This window comes from Papaver somniferum, chromosome 5 (genome assembly GCF_003573695.1).
Source record: "Papaver somniferum cultivar HN1 chromosome 5, ASM357369v1, whole genome shotgun sequence".
Taxonomy (NCBI): Eukaryota; Viridiplantae; Streptophyta; class Magnoliopsida; order Ranunculales; family Papaveraceae; genus Papaver; species Papaver somniferum.
In genome coordinates this window covers 172,703,374-172,718,755 of record NC_039362.1, presented here as the reverse complement: position 1 = coordinate 172,718,755, position 15,382 = coordinate 172,703,374, and the positions used below count along the sequence as shown (strand labels likewise).

General features: G+C 36.7%; 1 protein-coding gene across 2 annotated transcripts; it reads right to left on the bottom strand.

Annotated features, from left to right (window-relative positions):
* Positions 1 to 828: 828 nt before the first annotated feature.
* LOC113283668 lies at positions 829 to 3,125 on the bottom strand. 2 transcript variants are annotated; one of them, XR_003327570.1, is made up of 8 exons: positions 2,983 to 3,125; positions 2,640 to 2,882; positions 2,313 to 2,531; positions 2,114 to 2,206; positions 1,912 to 2,019; positions 1,678 to 1,802; positions 1,528 to 1,587; positions 829 to 1,424 (listed from the first exon to the last, which is right to left on the bottom strand). XR_003327570.1 is itself a non-coding variant. In XM_026532997.1 (7 exons), the coding sequence occupies exons 2-6, from the start codon at positions 2,838 to 2,840 to the stop codon at positions 1,680 to 1,682; spliced, it is 744 nt and encodes a 247-aa protein (XP_026388782.1). In that variant the 5' UTR covers positions 2,841 to 2,882; positions 2,983 to 3,125; the 3' UTR covers positions 829 to 1,587; positions 1,678 to 1,679. The 2 variants fall into 2 exon arrangements, 1 of the variants encoding a protein (XP_026388782.1); XM_026532997.1 differs by having other exon boundaries at positions 829 to 1,587.
* Between the last annotated feature and the right edge of the window lie 12,257 nt (positions 3,126 to 15,382).

Sequence of the window (15,382 nt, the reverse complement as noted above, 5' to 3'; positions counted from 1 at the left end):
CAGTTGTAAACACGGTTTTCGTTCCATTGTATACCACTCCGCTAACTGTTGTGTATACACCCTTCCCCCACTCCTACTTTAGTTGTATAACATACTCAATTCTTACTCAACTCTTTTTTCACAACCATAGGTTTGTGTAGCAGAAAAAGATACCACAACTATTGTTTGTGTAGTATAATTTCATTTTCACAACACTACTAATATGTAGCAGAAGTATATGATACAACAATTGTTTATGTAGTGTAGCTTTATTTTCACAACTCATAGATTGGTTATAGTTAGCTTGTTTCACGACCAATGCACTATGTAGAAAGAATATGTATCACTATTCTTGTTTGTGTAGTACAACCTTATTTGCACAACAAATATTATGTGTAGCAGAAAAAGATATCACAACTATTGTTTGTGTAGTATAATTTCATTTTCACAACACTATTAATATGTAGCAGAAGTTTGTGATACAACAATTGTTTATGTAGTGTAGCTTTATTTTCACAACCCCTAGATTTGGTTATAGTTAGCTTGTTTCACGACCAATGCACTATGTAGCAAGAATATGTATCATTGTTCTTGTTTGTGTAGTACAAGCTTATTTTCACAACCAATAGTATGTGTAGCAGAAATATGTATCACAATTCTTGTTTGTGTAGTATAATTTTATTTTGACAACACATAGTTTGGTTATAATTCAATTATTTCACAACCAATACTCTGTGTAGCAGAAAATTGTATCACTATGCTTGTGTATGTAGTGTGAGGCTTGTTTCACAACCTCTTTTAGGAGTTGTGATTCATTTACATTTTATAAAAAAAAGTATATATAAATTTGATTCTGATTCACCGGAAAATATATAAATTGGCTTCGTTCAATTAAAATGTAACAGCATTCAAACACTTGAACCTGCTGATAACACATTCTCACAGCCACCACAAAAGAACATCATTGTTTTAAACTGATAAGTGCACCAAAAAAAGAACAACATTGTTTTAAGCTGATAAGAGCAACAAAAAAATAACAACATTGTTTTATGAACACTCCCCAAACACTCCCCAAACATAATAACAAGTCAGATTGCAGGAAATATGAGATCCTTGGCCCATGTGGTATAAGTTCCTACAACGTTGAATAAAGTCTTCAACTCGCCGCTTTGCTTGTAGAGAATGGCATCATCAACAATTGATGTAGTGACAGTTACCTTGTAAGATGCAAAACCTATTGGTTCTCCATGGCACTTCATATTTGGATCTGTTTCAGCAATAATCGCGTCAGCAACAACCTCATTCTCATTGTACCAACTGAGCAACCTGCAAGCTTTACCCTTCTCTAGCACTCCTCCTGCCATTGGTCTGCTGATTGGACTGTCATTTTCATGGTGGAGAACATTCATGCTAGTGCTACCAACAATATTGCTAGCATTTCCAGACTGCAGGATAAACACAACAGCAACATAAGAAATTGGCATAATGCAAAGAAATAAATTTGAACTGGCGATGTGCAGCTGTACAAACATATATAAACACATTGACCTTTGGACTGATGTTGTGCAAGTGTGAGGCACCATGGCAGACACAGCTCGACGTCTTTTCCTATACCAACACCAAACCGGCAGTATTAGAGGCAAGTTTCATAGATCAACAAAAAAAAAACACTAAATGCATGAATGAGTACGTTCTCACCTCTAACAATGCAAGTCTCTCGTTCTCCCTGGTTTATCGTCACCAAGAGCTTTGGCAAGAAGATCATTTGTCACATATGATCCAACATCAGCACCATGCTCTTCTGCTGCTCTTTGAATCTTTTCCTGTAATTGTGTATATTTAACCCGACTAGTCACATTTTTGCATCATTAAAAGATACATAAACCAGAGAAAGAAACAAATAAATAACATAAAGAAGAGTTGAGTTCTCACCAAAGCCTCTACAACACCCGGATTAGGTTCCTTTCCTTCCTTCTGTTTGTGACCCATTGTCCAAACTTCGACTCTATCAATCTCTTCTTGTGTTTTCCGTTCCTTTTGCTGTAAACAATACAATAATCCAGCTAGTTAATATATGAACAATTTGAATACAGTGAACATATAATGAACATAGGAATAAAAATACATAACATACCATCTTAGCCTCGAGTCTTGCCCAACCTAGTCTACTGATAGTGTGTGGAGTGGTGTATTTCTTCCTGATTTGTTGCATCCGGAATCTTTTTGTCTGATAAATACGGAACGTCGTTAAATAACAAGACATCACTAAGAACAGTGAACGTGCAAGGGTTTAACACCAAAAAAAAAAAATTTATTGCGATATAAACACTTACTATGAATTCCTCCGAGCAAACATGTTTCACGAACTCTTCCCACTCATCGACAGTGCTATTATCTGGTTTCAGTGCTGCCAGCTTCTTCTCTCTTTCTTCTTTCTCTAGATCATCTAAGGAGAGTATCTTCCCGGCTTTCCTTGACCTAGCCTCTTTAAGATAACACCCCATCTTCCCAACATAGTAATCTTTGTAAAACTCATCGACAACAAACCTTTGCTGCAAATACAAGAAAAAGAGTTAAAAGAGTTATAAAGAGAATGTGTAAATCTTCTTGATACATTATATAAGTAAAAGAGTTTGAAATTTGAAGAGTTAAGAAATTACCTGGACAACCGCCCGTATGTTATCTTTGGCTTCTCTAGGGACAAGTCTCCAATCCCTGTGCTTTAGTGCGATGTTTCTCCCAACCAGAACTCCCAACACACTTGCAAGATGGACCGAAGGATCACCAATGGGATAATCCTTATTGTTAAAGCTAAAATCTTCCTTTCCATTCTTACCATTTGTTAGCCCTAGTGTACTCATCCTTGTTGGGCCACGTGGAACGTACTTTCTTTTTGGTTTTGCCTGCAAAACCCAAGTGTTTTTGCAGTTATTAAGCAAAAGAGTTAAGGATGGAAAAACTAACATAAAGATACAAATGAAAATCTTGGACATACAGTCATACCTGAGCTTCTGTTTCATTTTCATTTCCCACGCCATGGTCCTCGCCATCGTTCTCATTTTCCTCGTCCTCATTTTCCTCATTCTCTTTTTCCACGTTCTCATGTTCCACCTATTCATTTCCCTTCTCTTCTTGTTCATCATTTTCGTCTTCGCTGTCTTGAAGATCTGAGAAAGTATCATTCACATTCCTGACTTGCACATTTGGACATGGCCCTGTGTACAATCTCCGCTTTGCATATTTCTGCTTCTTAACAACTTCACTAGAGGGTGCAACTTGAGATGCTCCTGATGTGGACTGTAATGGTTGAGATTGTTCTGGTTCAGATGAGCTTTTCCTTTTCCTAAGTGATGATCGTGTTGGAGTTGTCTTTTCAGCGACTGGTTCAACTGCACTTTTAGTTTTCCGAGGAGATGATCGTGTTGGAGTAGTCTTTTCAGCATCATGTGGTTCCTCTGAACTGTTCTGAGATGTCTTTTTAGCATTATGAGGTTCCTCAGGATTGTTCTTGAACCTAGGGGATGATCGTCTTGGACTCTTTCCGCTACCAGGATGCTCTGAACTCTTCGTCTTCTTCTTCTTAAGAGTTTGTTTGGCAGGAGACTTTTTACTCTGGTCTTTCAAATTGATCTGCAAAATAAATTAAACTAGGTTAATCAAAAGGAGATGATGGTCAACAAAATTATTGATACAAGTAAAAAGAAACTGAATCATACAAGATTTGTTATTACCTTGAAAGGAGACACACAGAAGATTTTTGCCTGCTTGTTTACTACCTTTTTGGGAGTTGGGACCGACTTGTTGCTCTTTGCTTCTTTGATAACCTGTAACATAAAGTAAAGTAAGTTAATCAAAAGGAGAGAAAGAACATCATTTACACTAAATGCATAAATTGAATTATAAGATATATAAGTCTATACCTTTTTGTTTACCATTGCAGACAAATTGGTCTTCATCTTCTTCCACACGTACGCAGCTACTATAAAAACAGAACCAAAAAGTCAGAACTGCAAACATTGAAAATAGTCTACAAATTAAAATAGTTATCATGTTACAAACAATATTGACAATAGTCTACAAATTAAAATAAGAAAGAAACCTATAACCACCAAGCAACCGACACCTGTTGGTTGGAATACAAAATCCCTGCGCAATTCTCAGTTGAGTGTGAGCCAGGGGTTCAGTAATCCACCCAGCAGGTATTACGGATTCACTTGATAGCTATCATGTTTTAAGAATATTAACCCTAAAGCATTCCACATGTGAATCAAACTTAAAAAATCAAACTATCATGTTAATAATATGAACCCTAAAGCAATCCACATATGAATCAAACTTTTAAAAAAAATCATGTTACAAATCAAACTTCAAATAACCACCAAGCAACTGACAACCGTTGGTTGGAATACCGAAGCCCTGTGCAATTCTCAGTTGAGAATGAGCCAGGAGTTCGGTACTCCCACCAACGACAATTACAGATTCACTTGATGGCTAGTCATATCGCAAAAAATTGTATTACATGTTACTGAAAGCTTAACAAACATGGCTATATATAGGTAACATGTTAAAAACAAGTCATTCTTAAAATGTTCTAGTGCACTTGATCTATCATGTTCAAAAAAATAATCAATCAAAACCCAAGAAAAATCTGATCATATGAATGAATAAATCAAAATAAAAAACTAATTATTAAGACATGCAATTATGCACCATGAAATCAAACAGAAAACGAAAAAAAAAAAAAACTAGATGCAGAAACTATTGCATGTCAACAATTTTAATTTCTGTAAATAACTCTAACTCTAAATCAATACACATATGAATTTGTTCATCAAAAATTAAACTCTAAGCCGATTTACATATGAATCGGTTCGGTAAAAAACCCTAACTCGGCTAAAAAAATCAAACCCTAATCATAACATAACTCTAAATCAAACACAAAGAGAATATCAAATTCGAAATCAAACTCGAAATCAAAAGAACATATGAATCGGTCCAAAAAAAAACCTAATCAGGAAATAACCCTTAATCTAAATCTACATCAAATGAAAAACCCTAAGTCTAACTCTAAATCAAACATTTCCAATCAAAGCTAATCAAAAAAATGAAACAGAAAATGAAAGATAAAACCCTAAGGTGAGATTTATACCTGAGTTGACGCTGAGAAATACGAACTCTTCTTCTATGAAGTTGGGGTTTGTTTTCTGAGTTAGAGGTGAAATTTGAGGTGAATTTTGAGGTGAACGATGGAGAGACGGAGATTTGTTTTTTGAGTTGCAGAGACGGAGAGAACGAGAAAGAGAAAGAGAAAGAAAATGAGTTGGGGTTTGTATTGGTGTATGGTCAAAAGTATTCTCATTAGGGGTTGTTTGGGTGGGAAACCAAATTTGGTTCGAATTTTAGAAGAATGTGCCCAAATTTAGGCGGGTTGTTTGGGTGGGAAACACACAATCCGCATGCTCTTTTTCTTAGCCGTTAGATCAAAATTTGGACAATCCCATTGGTTTGAACAAAGCATACGGATTGAGAAAGAAAACACAAAATTTGGTAAACCAAACAAGGCTTCCCACCGTTATATTGGCTTGTGATTTTATTTCCTTAAATTTGGTTCGTTGGATTACAAACAATTATAATAAAACCATTTGAAAGGTATAAACTCTAAACCCTAAACACACACGAATTCGTCAAGTTCGAGAAGTGAACTTGTTCCGAGATCGAAAACTGGCCATGAGATAACTACTACGAGACTCGAACTTCCCGAGAACGATGGATCTTTAGCAGTTTACGGGTAAGATTCCATGAGAATATTCTCATAAACCCTAAACACGCACGCATTCGTCAAGTTCGAGAAGTGAACTTGTTCCGAGATCGAAAACTGGCCATGAGATAACTACTACGAGACTCGAACTTCCCGAGAACGATGGATCTTTAGCAGTTTACGGGTAAGATTCCATGAGAATATTCTCATAAACCCTAAACACGCACGAATTCGTCAAGTTCGAGAAGTGAACTTGTTCCGAGATCGAAAACTGGCCATGAGATAACTACTACGAGACTCGAACTTCCCGAGAACGATGGATCTTTAGCAGTTTACGGGTAAGATTCCATGAGAATATTCTCATAAACCCTAAACACGCACGAATTCGTCAAGTTTGAGAAGTGAACTTGTTCCGAGATCGAAAACTGGCCATGAGATAACTACTACGAGACTCGAACTTCCCGAGAACGATGGATCTTTAGTAGTTTATGGGTAAGATTCTATGAGAATATTCTCATAAACCCTAAACACACACGAATTCGTCAAGTTCGAGAAGTGAACTTGTTCCGAGATCGAAAACTGGCCATGAGATAACTACTACGAGACTCGAACTTCTCGAGAACGATGGATCTTTAGCAGTTTACGGGTAAGATTCCATGAGAATATTCTCATAAACCCTAAACACGCACGCATTCATCAAGTTCGAGAAGTGAACTTGTTCCGAGATCGAAAACTGGCCATGAGATAACTACTACGAGACTCGAACTTCCCGAGAACGATGGATCTTTAGCAGTTTACGGGTAAGATTCCATGAAAATATTCTCATAAACCCTAAACACGCACGAATTCGTCGAGTTCGAGAAGTGAACTTGTTCCGAGATCGAAAACTGGCCATGAGATAACTACTACGAGACTCGAACTTCCCGAGAACGATGGATCTTGTAGTTGCAGGAAATCCTACACTACGCCCCTCATATGATTTCATTATTAATCAACTCATTTTTAGGTTTACACTCTTAATTTTATTGATCGATCTTTGAATGTTCTTACAAGAAAAGATAAAGAAATCAAGAATGACATCTGCTCTAGACTTTCTCTCTCCTATTTACTTGTTTCTTACTCAAAATAGGTCTCTCTCATTTTCTTTACAACTTGAACGACTATTTATAGGGAAATACATAGTGGATGACAGCTAATCTGTCCTTTATTTTCGGGTATAATCTGCGACATTCTCGCAACCTTACAAATATTAATTTCGCAAGCTCTCTAATTTTCGCAGGACTATCACATCTTTCTCGTGATCTTAGCTGACGTCATTTATTATATTCTTCCTGAAATTGTTCTGCGACGTTGTTGGGTTGTGTTGTTGATAATTTCGCTGAGATATTTTCGTTGCGAGATTCTGATCCTACATCTTGCCTCTTCTCATATCTTCTCTACAAAGTAAAGAATGATGTGAGAAATGCCGCAGCTGTTAATCTTTTCATTTTCTGCATTCCGCAGCTGTTCATCTTTTCATATTCTGCATTTATCACACGTATTCTTTCTTCCATTTGTTTCTTGACACGTCTTCTGTAACCGCTGCTTTTCAACCGCTCACGTCTATTCATCTTAATGGTGTTTATTTCTTCGAGTAAAAAAATCTCCTTTATATACTCTTCTTACTCTTCTTTCCACTTTTCTTTTACTTTCTCTTCTATTTTTATTCTCTCATCTCTTCTGTAATTTTTATACTCTATATTCAAATATGGATCCAAGTGGTCATAGACATGAGAAGAAATTAAAAGACGTCCAAAAAGATCTTGCTGATAAAGGTTTCACTCTCTCCACCATTCCTGGTGAAAATGCCAAATCAATTCTTTATATCAAACTTTTGTCTGATCAGTACTGTGATGATCAATCAATCATAATTTCACTAGGTCAGATTCTCACAGGTCTCTCTATTCCTCTTTATGACCCATATCTTCCTTTATTTTATGAAATTCTCGCTCATTCGGGATTTTCACGAGCTATTTTCCAACTGAGTGGGGACTGCATCCGTCTGATGCTAGAGTTTGCTAACCATAGTGCTGGTAGAGGATCTCTGTACTCCAAAGAACTTAGGGATCCTAAATTCGCAAACCTAGAGATAATTGCTGAGAAATACACAGTAGCGAGTTTCTTTGAGAACTATGAACTTATCTCCATGAAGAAAGAGAATACTCGCTGGGGTATTCGCTTAAAAAGCAAAGATAACATTGATGAAGCCAAAATTATCATGCAAGATATTGACTGGCATTCTGGTAAAAACACAACTCCTCGCCAATCCAAAGATGATAAATGGTGTATTTTTCCTTTAATGCTAAAAGGACCTTACATTGCTGGGTCAAATATTCTTCCTGCGAATCTCGCTGCTTATCAACCTTGGGTTTTCTCTTGGCCGGAGAAAGAGAAATAAGTATGTTTCTTCCCATTTAGTTCACTTACATTTCTTTATTTATATTTATTATTTTATTCGCTAACTCTTGCGACATTCTGCAGATCCAAAAACTGAAAGATAGTTATAATAGGACTGGGAAAGCTAGTACTCTGTTAGCTCTTCGTTCATACACAGATGAGGTAAGAAATTTTTCCTTATGATTTTAGAATGTATATTGTTGCTTCCATTTCTTATTTCTATCTGTGTGTGAAGATTATTGCTGAAATAGAAGAGCCTGCTGATGTTGCGAAGACTGGTGATAAAGGTAAAGGTGCTCTTTGCAGAGAAAAATCAATTGCTCCTCCTTCAAAGAAAAGGAAAGTTCGTTCTTCTTCTCCTTCAAATATTCCTCCTCAATAAAATTTCGAAAGTGATAAGGATGATGAGAACAATGATGATCTTGTCGCAAGTGAAGATTTTCCACCTGAATCTCCTATGGCTAAGCTCTCTGGCCTCTTTTCTGATTCTCTGCAAGGAATGGGAGATAGCCAATTCGCCAACACCTGCAAAGCTCTCGCTACACTTTGCGATGTCCCTTTAATGGATGGTGATAGTTCTCTTCGTGGAGTTTCTAGATCAGTGACTCCCGACTTCTTGCATTTCCTCAATAGTCTGGTATATTTTTATCCCTTTATTTCTTTATTGTCATAACTCAAAATTTCTTTCTATATTAATATTTTTTTATATTTTCTCGCAGGCTGGAAAAGCTTCTTTTGCTGTTGCCTCAGACCTAGAGAGAAGACGCGAAAATACTGATTAGATATGCTAGAAAATATTTAGGTGTAAATGTTAGTCTCCAAGTTGAGCATACAGCCTTGATTAGAGAAATGATTTCTGACAGAGAAGGTTACTAACTGCTCTTCTTTACTAATCTTTTGCTTCTTATGAATTTTCATCAAGTTAATAATTGATTGTATTTTGCTCGCAGATTCTGAAAATATATATCGTGAAAAGATTGAAGAACTCGAAGCTGAAAAGGAGGAACTCGCAAAGAATCTTTCTTCTCACAACAACAAGTATTCTAGATTAAAGAATCAAATCAAGATCACTGTTGCAAATTTTAAGAATGATGCTATGCATTTTCATTTTCGCAATCAAACTATCCAAATGGTTTGTGGCGATCATAATATCCCACATTCTGATTATCCTTGTCTCTTGGAAGAAATCCCACAGAATACTCCCAGTTTGATTATCTCTGATAGCGAAGCTGACGATGAAGAATCTGATAGTGATTGAGGTTCTGATGGTGATGAAGATTCTGACGCAGACGAAGAAGGGAACAAGTCTGATGAAGATAATGAAGGATCAACTAAGAAGTAGTCTTTATTTCTTTCTGTGATTCTTTGTAATACTTGTACATTTATTTCTTCTTTCTGTATATTTGTGTTTCTTTCATTTTGACTTGCATTCATTAAAACAATTCTTCTTTGCAATATAGTTAATCAATATAATCGTTAATTCTTGAATCTTTGAGTAAATCTATCATATGGAGACAAATAACATTTTCTAATTTCATACATTCCCATACTTGCCTCTGTTATTTGAATCCAAATGAGAGATTTCATAAAACTTTTCTTATTTTATGTCTCAATTTCGCGGTTAATTATGTATAACTTCGCAATCTTATGCGAAGTGAATTTTGATTCTTTTCAAAATCTCATTCCTGTGTGGTCTTATTTTGCCTTCCTAATTAAAGGTCTTATTATGCCACCTCTTGTCATTGCGACAAAATCGCAGGACGTCCTTGCACTTTCATGCAAAAACCCATTGATTTTGCCTTAACTTTTTCTTTTGTATTATGGCCTCTTCAGGAATGTTGCGACAATATGACAGGCCTAAATATTCTTGCGAAAATGAAACCCCATGACATTTCCGTCTTGCGACGAAATCGCAGGACGTCTTCGCACTTTCATGCGAAAACCCATTGATCTCGTCTCATCCTTTTCTTTTGTATTATTGCCTCTTCAGGATTGTTGCACAAATATGACAAGCCTTAATATCCTTGCGAATAAAAACCCTCATGACATTTGCGTCTTAAGACACTTATCATCTCCCTAATGGAGGGTGCCGCCCTTATCTCCCCCCTGGTTGCCCCTTCAAGGTTAGTGATGGTTTTCCAAAAGTTGTTGTAATAGTGGTAAATAATAGGTTCTTTTCAGACTTGTGAAGGAAACAATTTTTAGATTTAAATAAATATTGCAAATTTGATTCAAAAAGTGATGTCAAGATTTCGAAGAAACTGGGGCTAAGGGTTCCACTATTCTATCAATTCCAAAGTGATATTATTATTATTATTATTATTTTTAACATTATTATTATTATTTTTTTATTTTTTTTCCATTAATGGGAGAACGATGATTACATGAAACTAGTTGGAAGCCTAACAAGCTAGGCTCCAACGACATACTACTACATTAATTGAACAGGTTGCTGTGGTAGCCTACCAGCGGGCCTCATGGGTAACCTTTCCAAGGGGAGCCGAAACGGCGGACTAGGGGGGGCGAGATTGTGGCACAAGGGGGGCAAGCTAACAACACCTTCCATGTTAATTCCTGCAATGCTACGCCATCGAAGACTCGAACCTGGGACCTCCTGGAACGCATCACCTTTGATGAACGGGGTTAACCAGTTGAGATAGGGCCCGTTATTATTATTATTATTATTATGCAATTTCCCATTTAAGTGATTCTAATTATTGCAAAAATAGATTTTATAAAAGAGCAATTGTAAGTTGAAATCATGGAATATCAAGAACTCAAAGTTAAGAATATACCATTAATTAAAATAACAATTGCTTAATAAAAATCATTGGAAAAACTCTTTTGTTCTAGGAAAAAAAATCATAATTTAAATTGCATAAATTATTTAAAATAGAAATTACCACTTTTTCATTGACAGAATAGCTTCCTCCGTCGCCCCAGAGGATGGGTTTAGATCCTCATATCAATCATGGTCTCAAGAGATTGGTCTATGGCTCAAAAGATGATCGAAAGAGTGAAAAGGTATGAAACTGTGAGTTTGTAACAGTTATAATTGTTACAAAACTCGCTGTAACGGGAGAACGAAAGTGAACTGTTGCAAACTTTATTAATTGTTGGAATAATTGTTACAAAACTGTTACAAAGAGTTTGGATTTGAAAGTTTAGGCACGGTTACTGCGACTGTTTTCAACTATCGAGTTCACTATTCACCTTCTTCCCCGACTGCAACTCGACAGTTTCTCTGTAAAAAAATTTTCTTTGTTTCTGAGCTTCCCTAAACCTCCCTAAGTCTCGACAGACCCTCTCTGAGTTCCAAACACCTTATATATACTCCATAGGGACAAAATAACTCGCCATAACTTCATATAATCTTCCATTATTCTTCACTGTCTGTTTAGGAAATAATTTAGATATTTGATTTCTCCACGAGTTCTGAAGCTGCCAAATTACTATATTTATCTCATTCACACTCCATATGGCTGTTAGAGTCATCCTAGCATACGCAAACTCATTCCAACTCATGCAAATCCCGTGACAGTCTCCATACAATGACGTGCTCCCTGTTTTTCCCACAATTTGATTCAACCAATTCTGGCCCGAGATAACACCTGAAATAGCTTAATATGGTTATATCATATCTTTCCACAAAGTTTCAGCGATTGAATCGCACAAAATCACGTCCAAAAATCGATCGAAACATCTGCCAGTTTAAGAAGAAAATTTCCCGCCAAAATGAAAATTCAAATTTTTGAAGATGGTGTCCCCCTATCCGATCCTGGGGTGCGAATAGCATCTGCCTTTTTGGGGTGACCTGGGTTGCCCCTTAGTAATTGAGTGCCCCTTAACCAATGATGAGAGTCTGAATAACAAATGTCCTCCGGGGGTGCTCCGTGCAACTTTTCGAGCCGAATTTTCCAACAATAATTATTTTCCAAAAATAACTACAAACATACAAAACACCATAATAAGGACGAAAACAAGTACTAACAATACGAAACATTGAGGACAAATTAGACACATAAATGCGTCTATCAGTTAGCTCCTCCCATCCATTCTTAACAACAACCAGTTGTTTTCGCAGCCTCTTATCCCTTTTACCTATAGAGCTTATGGTTACGAGACTGCACCCTAAGTGGGGTTTTCTTCAGGCCGAGTGCAGTATAAGCCAAGACTTGTCAAGAATGGCAAAGTACGCTTCAAACGTCCCTGGCACTCTTGACTCAACCGTGTACCTCGGCGCCTTGATCAGATCTGCACTCCTTGGGAGAGTCCTTATTACCTTAGTCGCCCAACTTAAGTCATATGCTTAAGCTGAGAATCCAAGGTGCCTCTACTGGATGGGATTTATTGACCCCAAATCTCCATGACTCAGGTTCCGGTGGCGGTGTAGCCTTTCCCTGAGCCATGCAACAGGTACCCCCTTATATGACGTACTTTAAGTCTTACATTTGCCTATTGCGAAATTGCATTCGCGAACTAGGGTGTACGCCATAAAGGTTTGCCCCTTTATTTTTTGTCATTTTCTCTGATTGTCTTCTGTAAAATTCATTATCTCTGCGAGGGTCTCGCAAATCATCATATTGTATCTAAATTTCGCAATCTCAATTTTTCCATTCAATCAAATGTATTTTTGAGAATTTTAATTATTGCGAGAGTATCACAACAACTTAATCATTTATACATTTCTTGTTTTTATTACCTTTGTTATCCTCTGCTTTTTTATTATTTTATGCTACTGCTTCCTTGGTAATGGTATGTTCATCGTTTTTATTCTGAGCTAGCATTAGTTTCGCAACATCTCTTCTCCTTTTCTTTCGATTGCATCCACCATCAACCTCTCACTTCTTTGTGTATCTTTGATTTTGTGTCGCCAGTTTTCCTTCTTGTTTGCTCTTCCTTCACAAGATTCTAACTCAGTTTCGTAACACCTCTTTCCTTCAACCCAATCTCCCTTTATGATTCCTACACCACTGGGGTGAGGGAATTTGATGCACTGGTGGAAAGTTAAAGCTACAACTAGAATCCCATGTAGCCAAGGTCGACCAATTAATGCATTGTAGGGTGATTCTACATCAACGACACAGAATAAGATTTCAGAAGATATTCCTTCCAATGGAATTCGCATAGTAACCTCCCCTTTAGGCTTGTTAGCAGTACCATTAAAACCATATATCTTATATGTTGATGGTATAAGATCATCATCTCTTCCATCCATGGTTTTATAAGTATGATAAAATAAAATTTTCACAGAGCTTCCAGTATCGATTAGAATTCTATTAATTTCCCATGAATCTTCAGCTTCATCATCCTCATCTTCTTTCGGTTTTGGATTAATTTCTAATTTTACTACCAATGGATTGTCATGCACCTCTTCTCCTTCCGGAATTTCTTCTGCGGTAAAAGAAATGATTTGTTTCTGTCATTCCTCTAGTGGCGAGATGTTCGCAATATTCATAACTTCTCTTCCATCATTATCTCTTGCGAACACTCTACTCAAAACACTATCATGAAAATCTTCAATTGTCTTATATGAATGTACGATAGAGTGACAAAATAGATTTTTTGCTTTTACACCAACTTCTATGAAGAATGTTTCCTTCTTTTTCATCGTATTCAATTTGTGATGCTCTGGTGGTGGTGGCAGTGGTTGAGATTGTGGATTCCCTACCAGAAAGTCGTTTAGTTTTCATTGATCTATCATTCTCAAAATAATTCTTTTTACATTTCTGCAATCATTTGTTGTATGTCAATGAAAATGATGATAAGAACAAAACTCATGGCTTCTATGGATTGGAGGTGGTTCCGTTCCCATGTTCCATGGTGTTGGTATATTTTCCATCAAGATTATAGCTTCCCATATCTTCTCCACACTTGCATTTAGAGGTGGCATCTTGATTTCTTCCCATACTACCTTGTGACCTCCTTGTCCTCTATTATAGTTTTGTCTTTGACCTCCATAAGTTTCTTGTGGCTGATCGAGTCTTTGAATCTTGTTATTTCCACCACGATTGTAGAAATTTCTTTCTCTTTCATACTCTTCTTGATCTTGGCTTCCCATAGACACTAGTTTCTGTTGATTGTTACTCGTCACCTTCTCTTGTTGTACTTGCGAAGTATTCACTACTGTGTTTATTAGCTTTGGTAATAAGCTTGCATTCTCTGTTTGTGAGCTGGTGTTCGCAACTGGATATGATTCCATTTCATTTTGCTTTTTTTCTAGAGCAATGTATTATTCTTGAAGTTCTCGCAATTCAGTCATTGTGATCGTATTCTTGACTCTGAAAATTTGGACATACAATAGGTTTGTTGCAAACATAGCATTGATAAATGATAATATAAGATATCTCTCATCTACACGGCCAGCCATTTCGCTACACATAGTTCTCCATCTTTTAGTCAGGTGCTTCAAACTTTCGCCAATCCTTTGTTTTAATCCAAACACATCTTCTATACCAGGTCGTGAGGAATTATTACTTATATATGCCCCCAAGAATGTAGTATGCAAATGATTGAAGGATGTTATGGTGTTCTTTGGTAGACTTTCAAACCATTTTAACGCCTCTCCTGTTAAGCTGGATGCGAAATATTTGCACAATACGACATCATGATTTTCTCATTGTAACATGCACCTCACATAGGCTTTAATGTGTTGAATTGCACAAGTTGTTCCATCAAAAATGCTGGTTAATGCGGGCAAATTGCATTTCGGTGGTATTCCTCCTAATTGTACTTCCCTTGTAAATGGAGTTTTTGCAGCTTCTTCTATTGCTTCATCCAATTGTCTTCTGCCTACTTCTCCTCTATTATTTAGCATTCCTCTCATTTCTTCTAATTATTTCAAGATTTGTTTATTTACACCTGAATCTTGATCCATTGGTATTTTTAATTTCGCCTCTCTTCTTCTGCGTTCAAGTCTATCTTCTCTCGCGAAATTTTTCATTTCTTCTTCATTATCCTCATCTCGTCTTCTTCTGCGATTCTCTTCCTCATCTCTATCTTGAATTCACATATGATGATGCCTTTCATTTTCCCCTCCATGATTTTGTTCATTTCTTATCAATTCCATTCGCTGTCTTTCAGACATCCTCTTTACTCTATCATACTCCTCATTGAGATTACCGTTATTCCGATTTTGTGTACGCCTTCTTTCTCGATTGTCGTGATTGTTCTGGAGAATTGTCTCATAAAGCTCTTGTTCTTCCATTT